The 15,557-nt window shown below is 36.1% G+C and overlaps 1 protein-coding gene and 1 pseudogene across 1 annotated transcript; one reads left to right on the plus strand and one right to left on the minus strand.

Moving 5' to 3' along the window:
• Positions 1–4,988: 4,988 nt before the first annotated feature.
• On the minus strand, positions 4,989–5,942 carry LOC149379385 (cytosolic sulfotransferase 14 pseudogene; annotated as a pseudogene).
• A 2,123-nt stretch (positions 5,943–8,065) lies between these two features.
• Positions 8,066–9,552, plus strand: LOC149379386 (uncharacterized). Its single transcript, XM_089604001.1, has 4 exons — positions 8,066–8,215; positions 8,573–8,746; positions 8,984–9,044; positions 9,215–9,552. Exons 1-4 carry the CDS (start codon positions 8,066–8,068, stop codon positions 9,550–9,552), a joined length of 723 nt encoding a protein of 240 aa, XP_089460127.1.
• Positions 9,553–15,557: the final 6,005 nt, after the last annotated feature.

A 15,557-nucleotide genomic window follows, 5' to 3' on the forward strand; every position in this document is an offset into this window, starting at 1 on the left:
AAACCTCATAGTGAAATCCGGGTTTAGGAATTTTGACGAGTGTATCTATAAGATTAGAGATGCTATATCTTGGTTAAACAGTTCGAACCAAAGGGTAGACGACCTTAAGAGGCGTTTTTTAATCAACGGTCTTGAGGAGAGACAATTCCACACCGATAACAAGATTAGATGGAACTCAATATTTTTAATGTTGCATTCTTTCTTATCCGAAAGACATGTAGAGATTACACGAGAATTCGTGAACAGAAACGGAGGCCATGACATAACCGAAACAGACATCGCAAGGGCTAAGGTCTTTACTCATTTTCTTCACGTTTTTTACGATGAAACATGTGCATTGTCTGTTGTTTACACACCCACATCTTATTTAGCCATACATAGTGTTACAAAAATTGCCGAACATCTTCATGATTGTAACCATTTTGAAATTTTTCAACCATGCGTAGAATCTATGAGAGCAAAATTTTCAAAATATTGGGGAACTACAAAAATTCCTTACTTATATGGTTTTGCATGCATTCTAGACCCTCGAATGAAATTTGGGGGTTATTTGACATTTTTACAATATTTAAAACGTCATACTGGACAAGATTACGTTACACATGATCATGCTAGGGTCGTGGAAGAGTTTTACTCCTTTTTCAGGTTCTACCAGCGCCAAGCTCCTGTATTTCCCGAGCCGAGTACACCTCGACACTCATCGACAAGCAAAGGAATGTTCCGAGACATAGCTCGTTTTGCTCGAGGTGGAACTTCATCTCCAAGATCGTCACCGCATGCCCAACCCACTGAAGATACGGCTTCCAACGACGAGATCGCGTTATACACATCTCAACAATTTGCCTCCATGAACCAAGACGACCTCAACTTGCTAGCGTGGTGGCGTCAACACGAGAACATGTTTCCGATCTTGTCGAAGATGGCCCGAGATGTTCATTCGATCCCGGTGTCAACGGTGTCGTCCGAGTCCGCATTTAGTAGTTCGGGTCGCATCCTTGATGATCGTAGACAAAGTTTGAAACCCGAAATGGTCGAGGCTCTCACCATATACAAAGATTGGTGTCAACACGAATAACGTTCTCAAGAAACATTTGTGAACATTGATCTTGTTGATAACTTTGATATTAACTTTCAAAACATGACTATTAATGAAATGTAGTCTTGTTGTAATGCTTTATTCATAATATTGTTGTAATGTTTTAACTTTATTTAAAAAAAATATTAATAAAGATGAAATTCAGTTTACATATTAGTACCTTCTTTTAAAATTTTAACAGTTTTAGTCCTTTTCATTTACCATTTAAATTTGATTTTTTATTTTTTTTTAATTCCTTATTGGAAGTTAATGGAAATATGGATTTCCATTAAGGTTAACGGAAATTCCATTTCCGTTAAGCAATGGAAGGCATCAAAATGGATAATGGAAATACCATTTCCAATAAGCAATAGAAGGTGGCTTATTGGAAATGGAATTTCCATTACCTTCCATTGCCCAGGATGATTTGTTCTTAAGATTGTGAATACTTTTTAAACAACTATATTGGAACAGATGTTATGCAAGTCATTATTTAAGTTATTTTAATATAGAGATTAATAAATCATAGCGCATACTTAATGATACTTGATGAGAAAGAATGTTTCTTGTAGTGGTATTTGGCTTCAGTTGTTAGCAAATTAACCACGTGCTAAAAGTGAAGACTTCAACTTGACTATATTGCCTCCAACATTATAGAATATAGCCTCTATTTGTCAAAATCTACAGCATAATCATAATCATAGCGACAGTAACCAACATTTCTACAATAGTTTGAGTCATTTCCTTTGCATGTCAATCACGTGTTTTTTCAGGTTTCAGATTAAGTGACTTGGTAGCTTGTCATTATTATCTACTTGGTGGACACACGAATATGCTATTCAAGCTCGCTCTGTGAATGAGCAATATGATGGCATACATAGTACTGCCAGTACAGTTTTGAGTATGGGATGTTCTTCATTTATATGAGGATTGTCTCCGCTTCATGCTCAGAAACAGATTTGAGCGAGCACCAATACCAATTGAAGTGGAGATAGATTTTTCCTCTTCTCCAAACCACTTTCTTCAAGGAGCTCTTTTGAGATAGAGTCATAAAATAAACCATGTCATTGATTGAGAATATCAAATACCTTAAGTTTTTATAAATATGTAATTGTTATGATAATTATAATGGAAAAATGATTTTAGTCAGCATGACTTTATAATGAATTTCTCTTACCAAAATATACGTGTGATTTGAGTAATATTTGTAAATTCTTGTCATGCTTTTCGTTGAGAGCAAATTTGATCAAATAAAATTGAGAAAATACATGTCACATTATGACTAAAAACGCTTTCTAAGATTCAACGTTATGCCCCTAAAATAGCAATATTCTATTGTGATTGGAAACATCCATCTGAGGCTCAAATGGATGTTGACTCTTTTAAAGGGCCAGACTTCATTAAGCCCATCCATCTGAAGGAGGCTTTTTACTCAGATGGGCATATTCAAAAGAATGGGTTTGGTCAGGATAATCCCCTATTCTCCTATGCTGATGAATCAAAAGCCCAACGTAAAAAAAATTGCCATTCCGATCGTCAAGGCCCACCATGGTCTTTTGGGACTATTCTGCTCCTCGTTGACACAAGCTACGAGCTGGCTAGGCTGTGTTGAGCAAGAAAATTGGCCAAGGTAAACAACCACGAATCCCTCAGAAAAGCTCGGGAAAGAAAGAAAATTGTGCCGACCTCAAGTCCGGGACGGACCTTTTTGAAGTTATGGTTTTCGATTCGGACACCGTAGGCTGAAAAAAAAAAAAAACTAGTTCTCTTCTATGGAGGACGAAGGAGAAATCCCGTTAGATGCAGCTTGGTATTTCTGTTACTGTTTTTTTCTCAAGTGGTTTAACTATCTTTTCAGATTATTTCGTGATCTTTCTCTTAAGATTCTCAATTTTATGTAGGAGTTTATCTCCGATTTAAATTTTGTATTCACTCTTCATCAAATATCATCAATAATAAATATTTTGTTCTTAAATATTTGATATGTTTTTTAGTTTTAAGAACAAAATATTTATTATTGATGAAGAGTGAATACAAAATTTAAATCGGAGATAAACTCTTACATACGCAATAATTCTTGCCTCATCTTCTCAATATATTCAAATTACAACTGTCGCCAATAATTTGATATTAATTCACATGTCTAGAATTTCATTTTTAAAAACTTCATGTACACAACTCTTTTTTTTTCTGAATAAATATTTTATTTTAGAAAAATGACACAAACTACGCGCCAACGTTTTTAAGTCTTTAGCTTGAAATTCCAAAGTCCAAACTATCAACATTTTTAAGTTTTTTGCATAATAGTCGTAACTAATAACGTGTCATTTCAATTTTTTTTTTTCTCATTTTAACCTCAATTATTTTCATTTTTTAAACAAATAAAATCATGGATTTAATCTGAAAATAAAGTCATTCTATATTTATAGCAACAAATTAAATATATAATATTCAGTTTTTCAAAATCTCTCTCTCTCTCTCTGTGTGTGAAAGATATCTGACTGAGTCCGGTATTGATTGGCCATCCATCACAATTTTCGAGTAACCTCCGACTTTCTTATGAAGCATTTACTACCTCCAATCTGATATAATACGGAGAAGGATGATTGTGTAGATGGATTTGATGTCTTATTGCAAACCATGGTTAATGAATCAAAAGGCTTCTTTTTTTTTTCTTTTTTTTTTTTTTTTAAATGTTCGAATCTTGTTTTTGAAAACTCTGATTGATAGTCTTTTTTATAGGTAAAGTGCCATTGTTACATTGTATATTTGCTTATGTACTCCTTCTTTGGTTTTGTTATATATAGGCGTTTTGGAAATAATAGTCTTATTGTATATATGACTATTTATTCTAATTATGGGTTTTTTTGGGGATAGGTTCTGTAGGTTAATGAACACGTTTAGCTAGGTTCATTCCTAATATCTCCTAGGTTAAGCATGCTATTCAGGCACGATGGGGGATGATGAGGTCAACCTCTCTTTGTTTATTTTTGTTAATGTGGTATGTATATACAAATTTGTGTTAATTTTAATATATTTGTATTAATGTCGGTAAATTTATTACAAAAACGCAGCTTAAATAAATATTAGAGATTAAAATGCAGCATTCGAGCACTACAATGAAGAGTTAAAATCAGAGTAGTGAGACAAACTCGTCGTTAATAGAGAGAGATAATTAAAAAATGTGTGGTCATTAAATGTGGATCTAGTCAACTCATTTAATGAATTCTTATTTATTTAATTCTGAAATATATTATTAAAAGTACTTTGAATATTTAATTATCGTTAAATTTTGTTAATAGCTATTATGTAAAATTAATAAAATTTTAGCTATTTAGTACATTTAAATTTGTTATTAACTAATTAGCTATATAAAACCTTTTATTTTTGGGGAAATGGTGGCAAAGATGCTCAATGTTTAGACAAAACACTTCTTATATACTCATTCTTTTTTTTTCTTGGGCAAAAATACTCAAAGTTTCAAATTTAGTTACGCGTAAATACTTTGTCGTTAAAATTTTTGTTTAAACTTAACGTTCCGAGTAGTAACGGACCAATTATAACGTAACATACATGTGATATTTTTATCAAATAAAAAAAAACTTTTGAGTATATAACTAGTATTTTGATCAAACATCGAAAACATTGAATATTATTATCCTCATTACCCTTTTATTTTACGTGTATTTTACAAATAACTAAACAAAACGTGTTACTGAATACCGAGCACGTGTTTCCAAGAAACATCGACTCATTTTTTATTATTAAAAAAAAAACACCCGTCACAAGAGCGTCCCAGCAAGATCTCAAACAAATGTAGAGAATCAAACAAGAAGTATTCAAACAGTAAAACAAGGATGAACACATAGAAATACATAAAATAAAATAAAATAAAAAAAACCATGGAAATATACTAGATCGACATCTTGAAGGACAAACCGGAACCAGCTAGCTTCTCCTCAACGACGTCGTTGACTCGCTTAGCCATCTCCGGAGTGATATGGTTGACCCAATCCCCAACCTGTCCTTTACGAAAGTAAGTATTATTCCCATACGTGGGAAACAACTCTCCATTGTTGTTCACCTCCAAACTCTTCAACCTCTTCAAGCTACACATCTCCACGATCTCCTCCGCCGCACCAAGCCTCTCTTCCTCCTCCGAAAACCCAAACCCCACGAACTCCGCGATCCTCTTCACCTCCGCCGCCGTGTCCCTCTTCAGCTCCTCGTACTTCACGAACAGCACCTTCTCCGGCCTCTCCACACTCTCCCTCCAGAACCCCAACACGTGGCTCCAGTAGGGCCCGAACGAGTGCCCGTCGCCCTCCAGGAACCGATCGGCGTACTCCTCCGCCGTCCACTTGGCGCCGCCGGAGCCCACCGCGTAGAAGTGCCACCCGGACGCCAGCACGTCCAGCGGGTTCCTCGCCACGTAGACCACGCGGCACCTCGACAGCCTGGCGGAGTCCGGCCACAGCCCGTACGGCGCGTGGGTGGACCACAGCCTCCCTCCCCCGCCGGCGCCGACGGTCTGGTCCGGCCTGGGCTCGGCGGGCAGCGGGAACTCGACGAAGGGGACGAGCTCGTGGGGGTTGGAGGAGAGGAGAGGGGTGTCGGAGCCGGAGTAGCGGGACCGGTGGACGGTGGAGAACAAGAGGGCTTTGAGCCACGTGGTGCCGGATTTGGGGAGCGAGGCGACGAAGATGTCGCCGTCGCGAGCCTGGAAAGCGGTGCGGAAAGCGTGGAGGTGTGGGATGCATGGAAGGGGACACCAGACTCCTTTGTAAAGGACGTGGTTTGAGTGAGCACCCCAGTCTCCTTTCGATCTGGGAAGATCATTGTGATTATCTTCCTCGGTGAGACTCATCTTGGGACTTCCTTGTTATGGTGACCGTAATACCTGCTTGCCTGCTATATATATACACTAGGCAATAATGTAATGTCTGTTTTTTTTTTTTTTTTTTTAACAACAATAATGTAATGTCTTTAAAGTAGTGGTTCTTCTACGTGTATCATAACTGCTACAGTGCACTAAATAGATTTTTTTGAAAAAAAAAGGATATTCAAATTTTTTTTTTTTTTTACTTGAAGGATAAAATTATATTTTTCGATGGATAAAAATAGTATTTTCCTTATATTATAACCTATTATAATTGTGGAAATAATCGAAAGTAATCATTTATTGTAAAAAAAAAAATCAATATTAGTCGTTGAACTTTCTAATTTTCATAAATAACAGATTTCAATAACTGTTGATCAGATTTCAATATCAATTAATCAAATTTCAATAGTTATTGACCACATTTCAATAACTATTGACCAGATTTCAATACTAGTTGACCAAATTTTAATAATTGGTGATTAAATTTTAATAATTGTTGATTAAATTTTTTAAACATGAACGTATTTTTGTTTGAAAATACAAAAACGATTATTAGTGAAATATTTTGAAAATATGAGTGAAATATAAAAAGCGACGCACGTTTTAGATTAGTTATGAATAATGAAATAATAAAAACTTTATGTCGTTTGCTTTTACTTTTTGACAATGACTATGTTTAGCTCAACTTATTAAGCTTGATTTTAATTTTTTTTTTTTAAGTTAAATCAGATTTAAATGTTTGGTAAAATTATTTTTTTCTAAAAACTAAAAAGTGTTTTTGAATATTTTAACTAAAAAACTAAAAGCTGCAATTTGAAACTTTTGTACCTGGCTTTAGTTTTTAATTAGTAGTTTCTCTCGCTTAACTTTTTTTTTCTCTTGCACTAATTTTTAATTCTAATTATCTTTATATGCTTTTATCAAATATTTTTTTTGAAGTCACCAAAATTTATAATTTATTTTTTACAATCTGTAGACACCAACTTTAATATATTTTTTTTTATATAGATAGATGCCTCGAGCAAATGGTCACACGTATGTCTGCTATCCACTCCTAATATAGCTTTTGCTAGATTACTTGCTCAAATAATAAAATTACGAGCTCAATTTCCTGATCATACAATCAAGAAAATCAGACTTGACAATGCTGGTGAATTCACGTCTCAAACTTTTGATGATTACTGTATGTCAGTTGAGATTGTTGTTGAACATCCCGTTGCTCATGTACATACACAAAATGGTCTAGCTGAATCATTGATCACGCGCCTCCAGCTTATTGCTAGACCATAAATAATGAGAACAAATCTCCCTACTTCCGTATGGGGTCACGCAATATTACATGATGCGGCATTAATTCGCATAAGATCAAATGCATATCATAAGTTCTCCCCGCTACAAATTACATTTGGTCAAGAACCTAATATATCTCACCTAAGAATTTTTGGTTGCGCTATCTATGTGCCCATTGCACCACCCCAAAGAACAAAGATGGGGTCACAGAGGAGACTTGGAATTTATTTAGGTTTTGAAAGTTCCTCTATTATGAGATATCTTGAACCTCAAACTGGTAATGTTTTCACAGCACGTTTTGCTGATTGTCACTTTGATGAGGAAAACTTTCTAGCATTAGGGGGAGAACGAAAACAACTAGAAAAGGAAATTACTTGGTCTGTACCAACATTATTGCATCTTGATCCTTACACGAAAGACTGTGAAGGAGAAGTTCAAAGAATTGTACATTTGTAAGGTATAGCAAATCAACTTCCTGATGCATTTGTAGACACAAAAAGAGTGACTAAATCACACATTCCAGCTGAAAATGCTCATGCGCAAATTGAAATCCCAAAAGGGAAATTCGAAAGTAAACTCACTCATGAAGTTACAATACGCCTGAAGCGTGGAAGACCATTTGGTTCAAAGGATAAAAATCCCCGGAAAAGAAAAGGAGAAGAGAAAAAGGATGACCCCAAAATGGAGGAATGTATTCTTGAAGAAATACACAATGAGAGAAATCTAGAAATCTCGATTAACTATGCAATACCTATATAAGATGGAACCGAAATGAAGACATCAATGATGCATTTTCTTATAATCTAGCATGTGATGTTATGGACGAAAATGAGGATCCTGAACCACGGTCGGTTACTGAATGTAAAAATAGACATGATTGGGCTGAATGGAAAAATGCAATTCAGGCTGAATTAGACTCACTTAACAAGCGTGAGGTTTTTGGACCTATTGTACTTACACCTGAATATGTAAGGCATGTTGGATACAAATGGGTATTTGAACGAAATAGAAACGAGAAAAATGAAATTGTCAGATACAAGGCTCGCCTTGTTGCACAAGGTTTTGCTCAAAGGCCTGGAATTGATTTTGAGGAAACTTATTCTCCCGTTATGGATGGAATTACGTTCAGATACTTGATCGGACTAGCGGTTCATGAGAAACTAAATATGCACCTCATGGATGTTGTCACAACCTATTTATATGGATCGCTTGATACTAAAATTTACATGAGAATCCCCGAAGGATTTAAAATACCTTAAGCATCAAGTTCAAAACCAAGAGAGCGATATTCAATCAGATTAAAAAGATCATTATATGGATTGAAGCAATCCGGAAGTATGTGGTACAATCGCTTAAGTGAATATCTATTACAAAAGGGATATGTCAATAATCCTCTTTGTCCTTGCGTCTTCATCAAGAAAACAACATCCGGATGTGCAATTATTGCTGTCTACGTTGACGATTTGAACATTATTGGGACAAATGAAGAGATTCTTGAAGTAATATCTTACTTAAAGAAAGAGTTTGAAATGAAAGACATTGGGAAAACAAAATATTGTCTTGGTTTGCAAATTGAGCACATACAAAGTGGCATATGTATGCATCAATCAAATTATACAAAGAAGATAATAAAGCGATTCAATATGAATAAATCAAATCCATTAAGTTCCCCAATGGTCGTTAGATCTCTTGATGTGGAAAAAGACCAATTTCGTCCATGTGAAAAATCTGAACAGATTCTCGGTCCAGAAGTACCATATTTCAGTGCAATTGGAGCTCTTATGTACCTTGCTAATTGTACTCGACCTGACATAGCTTTTTTTGTTAATTTATTAGCAAGATTTAGCTCAGCTCCTACAAAAACACACTGGAACAGTATCAAGCATGTGTTCGTTACCTCCAAGGAACAATTGATTTAGGATTGTTTTTCCCTAACAATACGAAACCAGTTTTGATTTGCTATGCAGATGTAGATTATTTATCAGATCCACATAAAGGGAGATCTCAAACTGGATATGTGTACACGTGTGGAGGGATTGAAATTTCTTGGCGTTCCCAGAAACATACACTTGTTACGACATCATCAAATCACGCCGAGATCATTGCATTACATGAAGCAAGTCGCGAGTGCGTGTGGCTGAGATCCCTGACGCAACATATCAGAGCCACAAGTGGTCTTCCATCAATTAATGATCCAATCACGCTTTATGAAGACAATGCCGCTTGTATCGCTCAAATGAAAGAAGGATTTGTCAAAAGTGACAGAACAAAGCATATCCCTCCAAAGTTCTTTTCTTTTACTTAGGAGTTAGAAAAGAAAAATGTTCTCAATATCCAGTATGTTCGTTCATGCGATAACTCATCAGATCTCCTTACAAAGGCTCTCCCCACTTTAGTGTTCAGAAAACATGTCGATGACATTAGGATACGTAAACTACAAAACTTATGAAGATGTCATACATGTCAGCATGAGGGGGAGCTTTACGTGGCTGTACTCTTTTTCCATTACCAAGGTTTTTATCCCACTAGGTGAGGTAGCATAAACACGTCAGCATGATGAGCATCCCAAGGGGGAGTGTTATGAATGATATGGGATACTCATACAAATTATCATACTCCTACAAGTTGCCCTTTACACTTGTAAATAATTTTTACCACTTGTCATCTTCACCATATGTAACATTGCCTATAAAAGGCATACTTCTCATTTTGTAAAATCTATCCCCAATAGAAGAAATTCACTCTTATTTCTTCTCATCTCTCTTTAGCTATTTATACACTCAAGCTATCACATCCACTTTTGTCTCCCATTATATATTACTTATAATTGTTTGTTTAATAATCTATAAGTTGTATTTTATAACAATATATAGATATATTAAAGCATTTTCAGATAAATTTGAATAACTTGAAAATATTATGTTTTACATAGTTTAGCTAAATTTGTAATAGGTAACATCATATACTTAATAAATAAAAATATTATTAAGTAGTAATATGTAACATCCTATACTTAATAACAAATAGTTTTTATATATATATATACACAATCAGATAAATTTGAATACCTTGAAAATATTATGTTTTACATAGTTTAATTAAATTAGTAATATGTAACATTCCATACATAATACATATAAACCACAAAAAGTAGGATGATAAATTGGCCAAGACCTTTAAAAATGCTTTATTAATAAACATGTAAAAATAAAATGCAAAATACAAATACAAATAAATACAAAAAAACTCTTATGGATTTGTTTAGAAAATTTCATATGATTCCATTCCAAAATTCATATGTAGATGATAGAAGCATTAGATACATTGAATTATAAAACGAAATTTGTATTTTTTTTATAGTCATCAATCAGAATTGATTTAATTAATTAAATATATATATATTTTTTATCTAAAGGAGTGTTTTCAAGTTTACAGTTCCAGATTTAAATTTACATTTATAAAATAATTAATATTCAAATCTCACAAGAATTCAATACTGTATACAATAAGTACAATATTATATAATTTATATTTATATGGTATTTGCGCGTGTATGTATGATTAGGGATGACAATTTGGTCCGAATAACACTAAACTCGTAAGGTTACGACACGATTTTGGATCGAACACACTAACACAATTAAATAATAGGTCAAAACGACACGATTACGGTAACACGATTAAAATCCAATTAACACCATTATTAAATAGTCGACACGAAACACGATTACGACCCGCACGAATATGGCCCAACTAAAACGATTACGAGTAATATCACGATTACGACGCAGTTTAAACACGATGAATATTATACGTGTAAAATTTTGCTATATATACAAATGATGTAAATAATTTTGAAAATAGTTTAACTTAATTATTCATGCAGAAACATCAAATAGTTTTCAATCAATCATATTATATCAAACAATTAGGAATAATCACAATTCAAGAGGGATAACCTTTGAATCATATAGTTATTTTGTCAATCGTCAATTAGTTTTGACATCGAAAATATAGAAGATACGTACTAAGATTATCAATTATACTTTCAAAACCCTATTTTCTGAAGGGCTGGTAGAACAAACAAGGGAAATCCAGACAACCACCGCACTCAAAACAAGAGACTTTGTGGTTTATCTCAATCTTCTCTGTGTTTTAGGAAAGGGAATTGTATATAACTCATTGGTCCTTTTTATTGCCGTGAAAATGCAGGCCATACATGATCAAGAGACTTTATTGTATATAACCATATGTTGATTGATGAGGACGTTCAATTCAAAGTTTTTAGTTATCGTGTTGGCTAAAATTAGTCGTCGGCCCGAAAATGCCGAGACGGTTTTCATTGATCTTTGTTATGAAGAGGTCAAACGGCGTATGGGGCCATCTCAATTGGACAAAAGAAATTGGATGAAAATTTAGTTGGATATGATAGCTAAATTCGGTAAGGCGTATAGGCTAGACAAGTTGAAGCAAAAGTGGCACCGTCTTAAAAATGCTACTAAGATCTTCCAAGGACTTACGGTAGCCACATGATTTAGATGGGATACAGAAACAAATACGGTGACCGTTGATGATGAAATTTGGAAAACATATATTAAGGTAGTAAATTTTTATTGACTATTTATTAACTCATATATTGTTGTTACGTTATATATTGACTTTATTTTTTAGTGCAAGTTGTATGGAAAGATGTCGGTCTTCATGCTCTAGCTTCTGGTAAGACATCCTTCCTCCTGTGCGCAGACAGTATTTCTAGCAAGTTTCCAGTTTTGCCAGATTGCCTTGCTGGTGACTTTACTGCGTGATATTCTTGCGAGAATGGGTAAGGAAACCCTAGATACACTTCCATGTAATTGTACAGCTGCTATAAAAGCCTTGCGCTTCCCCTTAGCAGCCTCGACGCCTTGTCAAAATACTTAGAGCTCCTAGACGTGCAAGACCGGCGGATTGGGAGGCTTTGTGTATTGATAAGAGCGGTGTAATTCCTCAAACACTATTCCAGAAGATTGAGTGTTTGTGAGATTTGGGTTTTGTGTTGACGTGATTGAAGTTTCACGTGCGTTGAAGATTGAAGTCGACCGAGCATAGGCGTTTGCTCGAAGAGTGGAATTGAGAGGGGTCTCAAATTCAGGGGGAGTCCCTGGTCTAGGTATTCACTTGTAGTAATAGTTTCTATGGCCTTGATTTTGTGTTGTAATCATATAAGACCTTGCTTGTACTATTGACTACTATATAGTGAAATCATTTCCACTAGCAGAGTACTCCCAGACGTATGTGATGTTGCATCGAACTGGGTAACCATATTGTGCGTCTTTTATTTATTGCACATTTGCTATTTATCCATTATCTGTATTTAAGCAAGTTGTCGGACACATTGTCAATACATTGTGTGCGACATATTATCTTCGTGACTAAACAGAATTTCAATTTGTATCAGAGCAGACCCCTAGATCTTTGGGTGGTTTCCTGGGTATTTTATTCTGTTTACCAGAGATGGATAGTTCCAGAGAAGGAGGGTCTGTCTATCGTCCTCCAGTTCTTGATGGAACCAACTATGGTTATTGGAAGACACACAATTCTGATTTCGAGTTAAACACTTTTCTGTGAGGATTTTCATTCTCTCTTTGGTTCGTTTAGAACTATTCGAGTCTCTTACAAAGCATAAAGAGAGAATGAAAATCCTCACAGAAAAGTGTTTAACTCGAAATCAGAATTGTGTGTCTTCCATTCAGCCTAAAGGCTTAATTTATAGAGTTTACAAAGGTCAAATTCGCAGCTCCATGGGCCCCATAACCTAATAAGCCCATTTAGCCTTATTTAAATACTAATAAGCATAAAACAAAGGACCAGCCCAATACAAACCATTATGGGCGTTTTAAATAACATGTCTTGGCCCAAATAACAAAAACTGAAAATAGAAAAATAGGAATAGTCTGACTAATTCAATTCAGCCCAAATAACGTTCTTCATTGTTGTTTCTTGGCTTCCTTGAATCCTCTCCTTTGCGAGCTTGTCCCCTTCTTCATCTTGGAGCTTGATGATCAGATTGTTAAGCTCCTCCTTGAATCTCCTCGCTCGAGCTCTCGTCACGGGTCCTTCCGGCACTTGGTATTTTGCTTGCGGCTCCTTTTGGGGCATGTCCTCATCAGTATTCGAGATCTCGCCAATAAGTCTTACTCTCTTGGCAAACCTATGACGGAAGAAGACCTGGTCAGAAAAACCTTGAGAGCTTTAAGTCCAAGATTCAAGATGAAGATCACTGCCATAGAGGAGGTTCATGACCTTAAGAAGCTGAAGTTTGATGAACTTATGGGATCTCTCATGACCTTCGAGCTATCTCTTCCCAAAATCGAGAAGAAACACAAAGGAGTAGCTCTCAAAAGCTCTATCCTTGATCAGAAGGAGCAGGTATACTCTGACTCGGATAATGAGATTGATGATACTATAGCTATGTTGGCCAAAAACTATGGCAGGGTTATGAAGAGATTCAGCCAGGTGATCGGGAAGACTGTCCCTCAAGATGTCGCAGACAACTTTCAGCAAAAGTTTCAGAAGAATGGAAGTTTTCACAGAAATGGCAAAGGTGGTGAACGATCTCACAATACTGCTGGAAAAGGGAGAGGTATACAGTGCCATGAGTGTGAAGGCTTTGGGCATATTCAGAAAGAGTGTCCTAACTTCTTAAAGAAGCAGGAGAAGGATTACAATGTCACTCTCTCTGATGAAGAAGAAGAAGATAGAAACTCTGACCAGATAAGCAATCTTGCTGCTTTCACAACTTCTATTCCTATCCATAACTCTGAATCCTTTAGTGAAGTTGCTGGTTCCTAAAAAAAAATTGTTACTAATGATGAATTTTCTGATTATGCTATGAATGATGCTTATAACGTCTTACATACTAAATGAGTTTAAGAGTCTCAGGCTCTTGACAAGCAAAGTGTTCTCATCCTGGCTCTTACTGAAGATTAGACTAGGCTCTTAGAAACCATTGTCGATCTAAAGCGCGAAGTCAGCCGCTTAAATGGGGAACTTGACCAGATGAAAAAATCTGTCAGGATGTTGAACTATGGCACCGACAGTCTTGATAAAATTCTCACAGTTGGTAAGCCTGCAAAGAACATGAAGGGGCTTGGGTATACTCACGGTGCTTCCACGTCTTAGACTACTTTTGTCCCTCAAAAGTCTGCTGCCAAAATGCCGTGAAATATGTCTCAGACATCTGGTTGTGACAAGTTTCAGAATCAGCATCAGCAACATCCTTATAGATCAACCAGGTCTCTTGTCAACAGACCTCGTTGGGTCTGCCATCACTATGGACGTATGGGTCATATTCGGCCATTTTGCTATCGCCTATATGGGAGGAATCTTCATCGGCATCAATCCTCCCACAGGCAAGCTCAACCAAGTCGTTCCCCCCATCTCGCATGGAATGGAGAGTGAAAAATGCGTCCTATCACGCCAACATTGCTTACACCTCACAGCGTGCCTCCACTGGTAACGATTGGTACTTTGACAGTGGTTGTTCTCAGCACATGACAGGTGTTCAGACCTTTTTATCCAACATTAAACCTTACTCTAATTGCCATGTTACTTTTGGTGATGGAGTGAATGCCAAGGTTATTGGTAAAGGTCAACTTAATTATCATGATTTGTCTTGCTTAACAGAGGCTTTGTTGGTTGAGGGCCTCACTGCTAATCTTATTAGCATTAGCCAACTCTGTGACTTGAACTTACGTGTTAATTTTACTCGTGATGAGTGTGTTGTGATAAATGAGGAACATGATGAGCTTATGAAAGGAACCAGGACTCCAGACGACTGTTACATGTGGTCCCCGGTCAAAGGTCAAAGACTCTCAAGTCACCAAGTGTCTCCTGTCCAAGGCAGATGAAGCTAAGCTATGGCATCAAAAACTCGGTCATCTAAATCTTAGAAGCATGCATAAGATTGTCTCTGAGAAGGTTATTTTCAGGCTCCATGATCTTAAGATTGTTGAAGGAAAAATCTGTGGTGGTTGTCAGATAGGAAAACAGGTCAAGAAGTCGCACAAGATGGTGCCACATCTTACCACTTCACGTGTTCTGGAGCTCCTACACATGGACTTGATGGGTCCTATGCAGACTAAAAGTCTCGGTGGAAAGAGATATGTGTTTAATTGTGTCGATGACTTCTCCAGGTACAATTGTGTTGATTTTATTCATGAGAAATCTGACACTTTTTACTATGTTTGAAATTTTATGCAAGCAAGTGCAAAGAAAAAGGGAGAAAGCATAGAAAGAATAGCTCATGAATTTTCTGCCCCCATCACCCCA

Source organism: Urtica dioica, chromosome 12 (assembly GCF_054948205.1).
Source record: "Urtica dioica subsp. dioica isolate 48M chromosome 12, U.dioica_male_clone48M_v1_H2, whole genome shotgun sequence".
Classification (NCBI taxonomy): Eukaryota; Viridiplantae; Streptophyta; class Magnoliopsida; order Rosales; family Urticaceae; genus Urtica; species Urtica dioica.